Source organism: Schistocerca americana, chromosome 2, assembly GCF_021461395.2.
Source record: "Schistocerca americana isolate TAMUIC-IGC-003095 chromosome 2, iqSchAmer2.1, whole genome shotgun sequence".
Taxonomy (NCBI): Eukaryota; Metazoa; Arthropoda; class Insecta; order Orthoptera; family Acrididae; genus Schistocerca; species Schistocerca americana.
The window spans coordinates 748,496,056-748,508,113 of NC_060120.1; the positions used below are offsets into that span (position 1 = coordinate 748,496,056).

General features: G+C 37.2%; 1 protein-coding gene across 1 annotated transcript in view; it reads left to right on the top strand.

Annotated features, from left to right (window-relative positions):
- LOC124594923 (chromodomain-helicase-DNA-binding protein 7) overlaps nucleotides 1-12,058 on the top strand; it is a 310,905-nt gene that overhangs the window by 164,670 nt on the left and 134,177 nt on the right. Inside the window, exon 26 of the mRNA XM_047133415.1 lies at nucleotides 10,871-10,960. Coding sequence (XP_046989371.1) covers nucleotides 10,871-10,960 — 90 coding nt within the window. The remainder of the gene's footprint in view (nucleotides 1-10,870; nucleotides 10,961-12,058) is intronic.

A 12,058-nucleotide genomic window follows, 5' to 3' on the forward strand; every position in this document is an offset into this window, starting at 1 on the left:
TCCACAACCAACCAAACACACTTGTTCTATACATTCTTAACTTCATGGAAAGGTGTTCAATATGTTGTTGAATGTCTACTTCGTCATACCATGTGATGGCATTGTGTTTAATTAATTGACATATTTTATCGATTTCATGACATTCACCACACGTAACTTGAATTCCCATACATCTTGAAGAAGCCATTAGTGGAGTAATTATCACATATGATGATGGCACTAAATTGCCAAAACCAATAATATGAATAATTTAGTAATTAGATGATCTTGTTGCAATAAATAAGTTCATGAACAAAGTCACTAACTGCATTTCAGAAATTGTTAATTTAATAACTGCATGACAAAATAACTCTTTATTTGGTTTTTCTCTCCTTTGATAACTACTCCTTAGATATTGTAAAATTTATCTGTTCATGTCTACTTTTGGGCTGCATCTTGTGTTGAAGCTGACTACTCAGAAGTGAATTGGGCAGATTTAATTCAAAATGCACAGGGAGGCAAATGGGTTTAGGAGGGACACAACTGGTGAACTGTTTCTATAAGTAGTGATGCCATGTGTATGGTATCAGTTATGTGCCTAACGTGACCGGTCTTGTGTGTTAAGAAGGGCACCTATCGACATGGTGTGACATGACACATGGAATGGCATTGGTGTGGTATGTGTGAGATTCAATGCCAACAACAGTAACTTCGCACCATGTGTTCTTTGGACGGTGAAGGTGTTCTGCCCCTATTCAACTTATTTAATGTTTTGTCTGAAGGAAGCAAAGCTACACAATTCTGTAGTTTCTCTGTAAAATATTTACTTTCAAAAAAAAAAAAAAAAAAAATTGAAAACTTCAATTTTGGGACCTGTGCGAGTTGTTCACTAGGCTTTCTCTCTCATAAGATTTGAGGAAACTGTTTGATAAACAAAAATTGTCCTTTCACACTCTGTAGTCTGTCATTGCAGCTCGGGAATGAACTTGTTCTCTTTTCGTTATTGGTTACAGTTGTTACGGTACTTTAACTACTGTGCATGTTGCAAAAAATTTGTTATGATAAAATATAATTGGTGGCCAATTTACTTTTTGTGTATTTTAGATCGTACATTGCGGGATATGAAATACAGCTAACATTTGCGAATTTGTTTTAACTCTGGAAGGAGAGCCAACCTATTTCCAGTCTTGAGTACATACTTCATACATGTGGTGATCAGCTGCCACATGCTCAGATGCCATTGTCACACAAGCTATTCAGAATTGTGGCTTGTGTTTTTCTTTTGTATGTGTGGTTTATGAAGTCAGCTGCTGTCACATTTTGGAGTTAACATTGCATTAAAATTTATTTTGTTTTTATAAGTAGAGATAGACAATTGCAATCCAGCAGCAGAGTGAGCTGCATACTATATGCGTCAGTTTTTCATGTCTGCGCTAACAGTTTCATCTATGAAACATTCACTTACTGTTTTTGTTCACACATTGTCCAACAAAAGTTTCACCAAGCAATCAATGTTAAATTGGATTTTGTTATTGATGTAACCGCATAACACAGAATGAGCTGTCACATGCAGTTCCCTCCCTTTACATGTACAATTGTCTTAATTTCGTTGTTGTACCTTGGTTTTTATTTTTGGTAGTTGTATCTGTGAATTCTTCTGAAATGTAATAAAGCATACTAATCTGCTACTGCTGACTCTTCCTCACACTATCCAGGAATCTGATTTTGAGCATTGCTCACAAAAAGTGGTTTGTTAAATGTTCCGTTTTTATCGATGTATGTACCAATCTTTCCAATAATGTAATACATTGTCAAAGGCAATTGTGTGGTTAAAGTCATGTGGTGTTAATGATTCAATGCTGTTATTGCCTTTTGTTCATGAAATGAGCATGGAAGCAGTATCCTTCGCCACACCTTTTAAGTAATTGTAATGCGTGCTGCCACAAATGCTCCTTTCTTATTCATCACTTATTTCACTTGTTGTACACTTTTAAAATATAATAATTAGTAACTTACATATTTATCGCGAAACTTCCCCAGGCAACTGGTGATGCAAAACATTCCGCTCAAGTGAACCCAGTCCAGATATTTAAGAGTTGAATGTATACATCTTGCTTTCCTTTTCCTCTTTTCTGAGGGCACAGTACTTTTCAAAGATTTGTGGCCATAACATCAAAGGCAATATGAGGACATATGCGGTGTGAATATTTATCTAAACCAACTCAATAATTCTGGTAGAAAACAGCTGATTGTTACTGGGAACTGTGGAGTCTATGGAACTGTACTGGTAGCTTTGGTGGACAGCACATTGGGGTTAAAGCTGTTACTATGTCTGAATTTACATTTGATAATTCAAGTCTATAGTCTTGCTAGCTGTTTACCCTCCTTTGACACTACGCGTTTCAGCTTAGCCCTGTCCTGCCACCTGTGTGTGTGTGTGTGTGTGTGTGTGTGTGTGTGTGTGTGTGTGGGGAGGGGGCTCCTTCTTTTTCCTGAAGGAGGATTTTGCCGAAAGTTTATATGTAACAGCCTTTTTATCATGCTTGTCTGCAACTCAACATGTCATCCTTTTGGTGAGCACCAGTATGTCCTTTCCGTAATATTGTTGATATTCCAACTTGGACTTTTCATTATTTTATATTTAATTACGGATATCCAGGACGAAAAGAGCTGTAGAATTTTCTTCTGGTATGTTATTGTCAAAGATCTGGGGGTTGGACACACAAAAAATTGTGACACCAATAAAATTAATATATCAATGAAAATATTCAATTTGTGAACTTATAATGTAATTGGATAGGTGAAAAATCTCGCCAAGCAGTGGCAGAAGAACGCATGCAAATTAATATATGATAGTTCACACTGTTTGTTTGTTTCATAATGTTATATGGTTTCATAATGTTATATGGTTTCATAATGTTATATGGTTTCATGATGATGCATATTGTAAGTCATCTGTGCAGCAGAATGTAGGCCATCCTGTTGAGAACTTACTCAGAAAACCAGCAGTGGTCTGCAAACAACGCTGTCAAATTGAGTAAGCAATGCTGTACTGTCTGTCTTCACTCAGGTGGAGTATGTATACAGCTACATATCAAAAGGCCCTGATAATACATTCAATAAAAAGATTTACGTGTATGTCTTATATAAAACCTCATATATGTCAATTCTATTTAGTTCTCTTTCTTTATTCTTTTCCACAAACAGATTAAATGAATTCAAATTACTGTACCTATCCATGACATGTCATTAGCAGTCCTTTCTTATGCTTTATTTGCTGTATGTGTGCTGAGTACCTTTCCACTAGAACAACAAAAATGAATATTGAACTCGTAAACTGTCAGTAGCATAGACGAAGCGTGTGTCACAAAGTGGAATATGTTGCATTCATCTGACAGTGGCGTGGCATGCCAAGTGTCTCAGTTACATCGGTTCAGCCCAGTAGGTGCTGCTCCATTGTGCTGTATCTGTTTCATCTGAAGTTGCAAGCTAGATGTATGCTTTATGCTACACCACTTGCCATGTCATTCAGGTATGCATCTTCCATTATGGGTGCCTAACATTAATATCATTTGTGCAGTACTACAGTAGGATGAATGTTAGTTCACACTGAATGTGAACAGACTTTCACATCAGGTCTCGTAGAGTGGTGTTATGTTAACTCGAGATGGAACATCACCACCATGTTACATTGCTGTACTCACCAGTGAATGTGAGAGTATGAGGAAACATTCTTCATACAAGAAGTTAGCATATAGAATTGACAGTAAGGAACTAGCAATAGCAATAGTAGTAGAATTTTAAGTCACCAAAGCAAAGCTCATAATGAGTATTTGTCAGAAACCTTGTGGTAAATTCTATGCAATGCTGGTTGCTATAAGTGCCCTACAAACATTTTAAAGCATCAACATTAATTTAGAAGGGAGTGTACATCACTCTTTAGTTTCATTATTCAAAGTTTGTTTCCTATTTAATTACTAAACTCTGCCCAAACAGGCCATGAAGGCCTAACGGTACCAATCGGCCCCCATGTCACCCTTAGCCCAGAGGCAACACTGGATTAAAGTATGGAGGGGCATATGGTCAGCACACTGCTCTCCCAGCCTTATGTCAGATTACGAGACCAGAACTGCTACTTCTCAATCAAGTAGCTCCTCAGTTTGCCTCATTTGGGCTGAGTGCACCCGCCAGCCAAGAGTGCTCAGCAGACTGGATGGTAACCCATCCAGGTGCTAGCCCAGCCTGACAGTGCTTAGCTTTGGTATTTCAGTGCCTGTGTTATTCTGATTACAATGCACTGCAGCGACGACAGCCATTATGAAACACATAAGATGAATTCACAATTGCAAATAATGACTACCATCAGCTGTAGAATGGAATGAGGACAATGAAAATTTGTGCTGGACTGCCTCTCGAACCTGGATTGCCCGCTTCTTATCACAAGCGGTCGCCTTACCATATGGCTATACATGTGTGACTCACACCCATATCCAAACATTCTTATGTTACCATATGGCTATACATGCGTGACTCACACCCATATCCAAACATTCTTATGTTGTCAACCATATGTCTGTGATATGTACTCACACATCAGTTATGGGTATTCCTGTACATATCAGATGATGTACTTGAAAGTAGCATGCCCAGTATTGTCATATAAATATGGTATTCCAGTGCCTGTGTTATTCTGATGACAATGCACTGCAGCGGCGACAACCATTATGAAACAACATCAGATGAATTCACAATTGTGAATAATGATTACCATCAGCTGTGGAATAGAATGACGACAGTGAAAATTTGTGCAGGACCGGGACTCGAACCCAGATTTCCCGCTTATCGTGAGTGGCTACATTACCATTTGGCTATCCATGTACGACTCACAACTAGGCCACTGTACTCGAATACACACAATTGATGAGAGAGTGCAGATTCTAGACATATAGTTAATGACACGTGGAAGTAGGACCTGGCTGTGAGTCGTACACAGATAGCCAAATGGTAAGGCGACTGCTCGTGATAAGTGGGAAATCTGGGTTACAGTCCTGGTCCGGCACAAATTTTCTGTGTCGTCATTCCATTCTACAGCTGAAGATAGTCCTTATTCGCAGTTGTGAATTCATCTGAGGTATGCTTAACTTTGGTGATCTGATGGGAACCTGTGTTCCCACTGCAGCAAGGCCATTTGCATTTTCCATTTAATTACAAAGTAATTTCTTAAAAATAGTGAACCCCCCCCCCCCCCCCTCCCTTCCTTTAATGGAGCTTATGGCTTCACTGTTGAATCAGTTTTTTTTATAAATGAAAGTCGGTTGTCAAAGACACTATCAAACAATGGAAAGTCTAGGATGGAACAATAATAATACTGCTACACACACACACACACACACACACACACACACACACACAGAGAGAGAGAGAGAGAGAGAGAGAGAGAGAGAGAGAGAGAGAGAGAGAGAGAGAGAGAGAGTTGTCATACAGTTGCAGTGATATCAATGTTTGTTCTTATTTTTGCACAATGTCAGCTGTTTTCTTTCTCGAGGTTGTGCGAAAACGAAATAATTTTTGGTTTACAGGTGTTGAGTTTCCTTGTATAGGAAAAAAATTTACAGGAAAAATAAAGAAGACACAGAAGCACAAAATCCAGTGTTGCAGAGTGAGCGAGCCCACATGGGCTAGGTTAAAATGTTAGCAGATAATGTCACCATCTGTTCTGTGTCAAAACTTTCATCATTTACATGGACATTCCATCTTGTTTCATTTCAATGCTGGTGGTATGAATGCTATCTCATAAACATATTGTGAAAGATTTTGGCATGATGTAGTGCGAATTAGTCCCGAGAAAGCTCCCAAAAATATTAGGAATTTCAGAATGTACGTTAGGGACTAACTGAATGATGGAGTGCAGTTGTTAAAGACACTAATCTCAGCTGTGGGAAGGTGGAGTTTGCTCTGTGCAGCCATCCTGATTTAGATTTTCCTAAATCATTTCAGACACTGGTGGGATGGTTTCATTCAACAAGACAACAGCTGACCACCTGACCTATCCTTATAAAAACATACGTTCTGTGTGTGGATATATCTTGAGCTATAATCTTGTAGGAAAGTTGTGGTATTTATTTTCATTGTATTATAATAACAAATTGTACATCGTTGTGAGATGATGCTAAGATGAATAAATAAATCAAATCAAACGATCTGCCGTGTATTATGATAACAGTATAGTATCAGAATTGAGGATGTTAGTACTTTCTCGATTAATTGCCGCTTTGTGTCCTTTCTCACTCCTGACCCAATCTTTGAAGCAAATTTTCGTCTGTACAGCATCAATAAAATTACTATATCCTTAATTTCTCCTGTTCATCATTTTAATCCTACGTAAGAAGTGTAGAAAACTTGAATATTATTGATCTCTGTGTATTGATTTTTAAACGCATCTCCTTAATGTGTGAGTGGCAAAGTACTTTTGACTTTATTACATCTTCATAGTGAAATATTCATTCATTGGAATTAGTTGAATACATACTGTTTCAGGTATTCAAGTCATATTGGAGAAGAATGTCCACTAACCCCTTGACCGTAGTAAATAGAGATCAACATCACCCAAGATATTATGTTCATATGACCACAAAATTGGTTATAATGAAGTATCAAATTGCAAACCTAAGATAAGAATGGTCTAAAATTCCTTGTGCAGCTAAAAAGGATTCCAATAAGCAGTGTTTCCACCAATTATGTAATGCGTATATGACTGTATTCAAAGAAATTAGACTGAGAAGTGGGTGGTAGAGCCACATGACAAGTTTTGATTCATGAGACAGGGTGTATACAACCGGGAGATCCGGGAAAAACCCGGGAATTTTTTCATCCGGGAGAAAACCGGGGAAAAACCCGGGATATTTTTAGAATTCCAGGAATTTTTCATTGCTTTAGTTTTCAGTTAAATTTTTGTAATTTTGACCGGTAAGAACCGATACTCTAACAAAGGATATTACTGTATCCCGCTACTGCAGAATAATACTTCAACAATAAAACATAAATGAGATGAAAAAACGAAAATAACTTAAATTGCGAAGGAAATGTGCCATATACAACGATGACACACAGTGCTCATGCAAGTGTCTGCCAATTGCAAATGTGTCAAAGGCTTTAGGATGACTGTGCAGTGCTTCATAACAACAAATTGCCTCCAATGAGCGTATTATATTCTCGGTGTATCCAAGAAAACGAAATTTTGACAGAAAATTTTTGGCCAGATCGCTATACAAGTAAGGACCAGTAGTACAGTCCCTGGCTAGCAGCCGCATAAGTTCTATTCTGGAAGTAGTGCGGAAAACGTGTTGGAACACGTAATAACGCCTAACTGGAATATAATTGCGGGACAACTAAACCTGTGATTCTGGCAGGCTTAGTGAAGTTAATCGGCGAACAAATTTTGACAGTGGCAGCAATAGCTACAGAATGGGTGATGACAAGACTGTTTGTTAGAACGAGGAAGGAGAAGAAACGGGGACATCACACAAATTATGGAAGAATAAGACGATACCAAATTTATCTAAAAATTTCGTAATACTACTTTTTGATCTCATGCTTGAGAAGCTGGTGCGTATGAATGAAACGTGAAACTATTTCCTAACATAAAGTTTTTTGCTTGTAGTAGACCTAATGGGCATTTGATATTAGTACTTATTGGATTATATTCTGTTGTGTTATAAAAATGGCCATTTGTGCCAAAACAGTCTCATTTATTTGGTGTGTTACAAAATTGCTGCCATATTAGAAAGGCCTATTTTGTTTTTATCTAGCAGACAGTGACAAAACAGGCGTAATCAGATCGAGAAACCACACCAGTCTTGGGCATTATTTGTATTAACAGCTTTTTCAGTATTAGATAATGATATTTTGATTTTTCATGTAGCAAAACATTTGAGGAACTTTGATGAGGTAATAGATTCTTTCGCAGAAAGGAAAGCACGCCATGTAAAGCTGTAGCAAGATTAGAGAGGATAAAATGCCAGGAGCTAAGGTTTGAAGAAATGTGTAATTTTTTGTTTATCTCTTGTCAGTATTGGTTTTATATATCCTATATTTAATTTTATGTCACACAAAACAGCAAGTTATTAACTAATAGGCAATAAAGAGTTCAGATTTTCTAATTAATCCCATCCGCTATTAATTGCGAGATTTTTTTCAAAGAGGGGCAGGCTGTCAAACCGGCCGACTGGGAGCAGGAGAGGCACGACAGGACATTTCAATTTCCGCTCTCCTGAATATAGTTTGGACGTGCGGTAGAAAAATGCTTTATGAAGAGGCGTCGTGGCACTGCACTTTGGCATACTTAAGACCAAATAATAGGTCTTACATTTCCTTGAATACATATGTTTTATGTTTCAGACTTTTCAGAATTATGTGCGCTACAAGATGAACATATTTTGAAAACTGAATTTTTTTTTGTATTGACCCGTTTCGCAAACATCGTAGATTCTGGACTGATGCGCAGGGCAGTCTGAGTTATACTGGGTAGTTTCCATGTGACCTGTGTTTACATTTAGTGATTTTGCTGTTTCCTCTTCGTTTACTCTCACGTCAAATGAAAACAAAATGGATATCTGTGGCCGGGAGCTATCAAGTGAATTAAAACACATCAAATAATCACGGAAGCCTAAAATATGTTATTAGTTTCAGATTTTATTTTATTTCCACCTTTCTGACAGTCAAGCATTAATCACCTTGCGCACAATGAAGTTATTTTTGTCTGCTAAAGAAATTTGACTTTTGTTAACCTTTTCCGCAGAGGCAGTCAATGTATTTGAAACAAAATGTTTAAATCCACAGGCCTGGCTGTGCACATTTGAATACGGTTCACGAAATTCCGATGTTCTTGCAGTATCCTCTGATGTCTTCTTTCTTTTATGACATAATTTATGATCTTTCAATGTTTTACACGTACGTACATACGGGGTTCCTACGTCATGGTAGCTACCCAAGCGCGGTGTCGCCTGTTATCTGTGCTCTCTGGCAACTACTGAACTACTGAAACGAACCTATTTCTAACAGGTCGCGGGAAAATATTGCGAATGGTGGTTTGAAAAGCGTTACTTTCAAAGTAAATATCTTTTTACGTAAGTTGAGCTGTGTGCAAGGATGTACCATGAATTTATTAAATCACAGAGCGTTTGACTCTCATTTAAAAATCAACTCTTTGATGTCGAGCCATTTAGAAGAATTTCGAACCCTGAAGATCAGACATTTATGACATCATTAAAAATTTTACTGGCACATTTGTGTGATATATCTTAAAGTGTAACACGCGCAAGAAAGAGCAACAGTATATGCGAAAGCTTAGCTTCTCTTGCAGCTTGAGACCAATATTGTATGTGAAAGCTTTGCTTTTCTTGTAACAACACTATGTATATTAATTTAAACTATTAACTTTCCTTTTCTTGTAGCAACACTGTGTATATTAATTTAAACTATTAACTTTCCTTTTGTGTGTTCGTGCTACTTGACAGTGATGTTGCTGTTGGCTGACTACATCACGTGTACTATGCTCTGAAATCCGCTGTCATCGGCTGACGAGATCACATGACATGAACTACGAACGGCTTACAAACGCGCATCGAAATATGGGATTTCAATGATTCAAAAAGTAACATGCGGTGTTTGGTGGAATTCCAATGTATGCCTTCGTAATACGAAAATACGCAGCATGCATGTTGCTGCACATCAAAGATATTTCCAAAACATGTCTTTTTTTCTTGAGTTTCGTTATCTAAAGTGCCGGGACATTGTATGCCTGTGTATAAAACCATAACCATTCAAAGGATTGATAAGGGAAAATATACTGTCACCGGGAGAAAGTGTATTTTTAACCGGGAAAAATCCGGGAATTTTTTTTCCTTGTTCACGTATACACCCTGTTAGAGCCCATAGATTTGTTAGACTCTTAACACATTAGATACACTAACTATCTGTAGATGAATTCGCGGAGTATAACTTGGAGATTGCCACTACATCGTGTACGTCTCATCATGATCTGGTTGACAGACTGAAAGAGAAATACTAAGTACAAAAGACAATGCAAATAAACGTATATATGAAACAAACAAATTTTGTATTTATTTACGTATGTATATCTTCGAAATTTCATGAAAGTAGGGAACAGGGTTGAGAACTTAAGAGAATTAACGATATTAACAATGAGATCAGGAAAACGTAACAATTTACATTTTCCCGATAATGTCAAGAACGGCCGGTGACAAGCCAAGTAGTCCGAATTAGTGTTTCTGGCGCCAAGCGAATAAATTTGTAGGAGACGTGCTGAGGGCAAAGTGCTAAGTATGAGTGTGTCATATTTCCAGCAAAATAACAAACCGAAGATTATGCCAGTGCTATACAAGACAAAAAGCATCTTGTTCTGGGGACTGACTACACTAAAAGCACATTCCTCCATTTTAGTAGACTGAGACTGCTATGGCATCTAAAGCTTTATACAGTGTTAGTACTTCACTTGAATTTGCTGATTGAAGGAAGATTTTGGATATTACTCTTGGAACTGAAGTAGATGAATGAACAGAAAATCAAAAATTTGGGGGTGATAAAAAGGTACAAACGGGCATTGCCTTCTAAGGGCTCCTGTACATACAGTTCTTCCATTAAGAACAGTGAACCTTCCTTTATTATTGCATCTAACTTTCAGTAAATAAAAAATCAACTATTGTATAGCACAGATTCCTGAAAATTATTTTATTGTCACTTCAGTAGCAATATCTGTGTCACTGTTGATATTTTGCTTACAAGATCCAATAGTTTTGGTAGAAATAATACTTTTTGTGCAGTTCAATTGTGTCAGTGCATTCAAATAACTAAAAGCACTGTTTGCTTGCAGGATACTGTTACGTGTTCGAATGCTTTATTATATAAAGCATGAGATTATAGGTGATCTGGTGCAACATATTAATGATGGTGTCCATGTTAGGTAAGTTTACATAAAGCAGGTGCATGTCCTTTCCCATTGAATTCTTTAGTAAAAAATTGATTGAAAAATGTTTCACTTTGTTGTGCTAGATGGCTCTGCTTTTTGGTGCTTGGTAGAATATGGAAATGAAGTAACAAGTAGACAGGAAGATATAAAGTTTTAATGTCTGTTGTTGTTGTTGTTATTATTATTATTATTATTATTATTATTAAAGAAGAGTGATTCATAGGTAGCAATTATTTGTTGTTCATGCAAATATACACAAACTCACCACTTCCGCATGCTGTTACTTTTTTGATGTGTACTTATGAAAACGCGCTCGAGCGTGCGTGAATGGGGGTAAGCGGTGTTAGCTGAGTATTTTGAGTTGATGTTTGGTTGATTTCTTCACTGAGGATTGAGTGTTTATATTTGATATAGAAGCAGTTTGAAACAATTACACTATTTGCAAAACTTGTAAACTGATGCTTTTTTGTGCTTTTTGTGAATAACTATTGCCATTCATAGTTTTACGGAAAAGTAGACTCGCAGTGTGATGGTGTATTTTGCTTTGTAGTTGTCTCTGATATCTTTGCCACTAGAAGATTACTATTATGTATTTAATCATTGTTTCCGATGTTTTAAACCCATACTTTCCACAGTAAGTTTCATTGTTTAGAAGTTTTTTAAGTTGCTCTGGGCTAAAAATTGTTTGGTAAGGGCGCAGAACAAAAAGGATTTAATTTATTAGAAGCTTCAAATTAGTGTGTTGCGTGAGTATTTGAGAATACCTAAAACGTGAGATGTGATCATTTCAAGCATTAATGTAGACCAATTTATTGTAACAACTCATTGTGCACCCCTCCCTGTTTCCTGTAGACGTTAATAAGAGAACTTCGGAGGGGGGGGAGGGGGAGGGGAGAATATTATTATTACCCATTACTGAGATGGTTAATAGGTGAGGAAAGACAAAGATCTCTAATTTTTTACCTGGAAGCAGAAGGGAATTTAGTTCTTGATTTAAAAATAAATAAATAAAAGTGTGCATATGAATGGCTGCTGTAGAATATAAGTAAGTTGCCTGATGAAAAAAGTGATCACCAAGGAGATGTGGTCAGA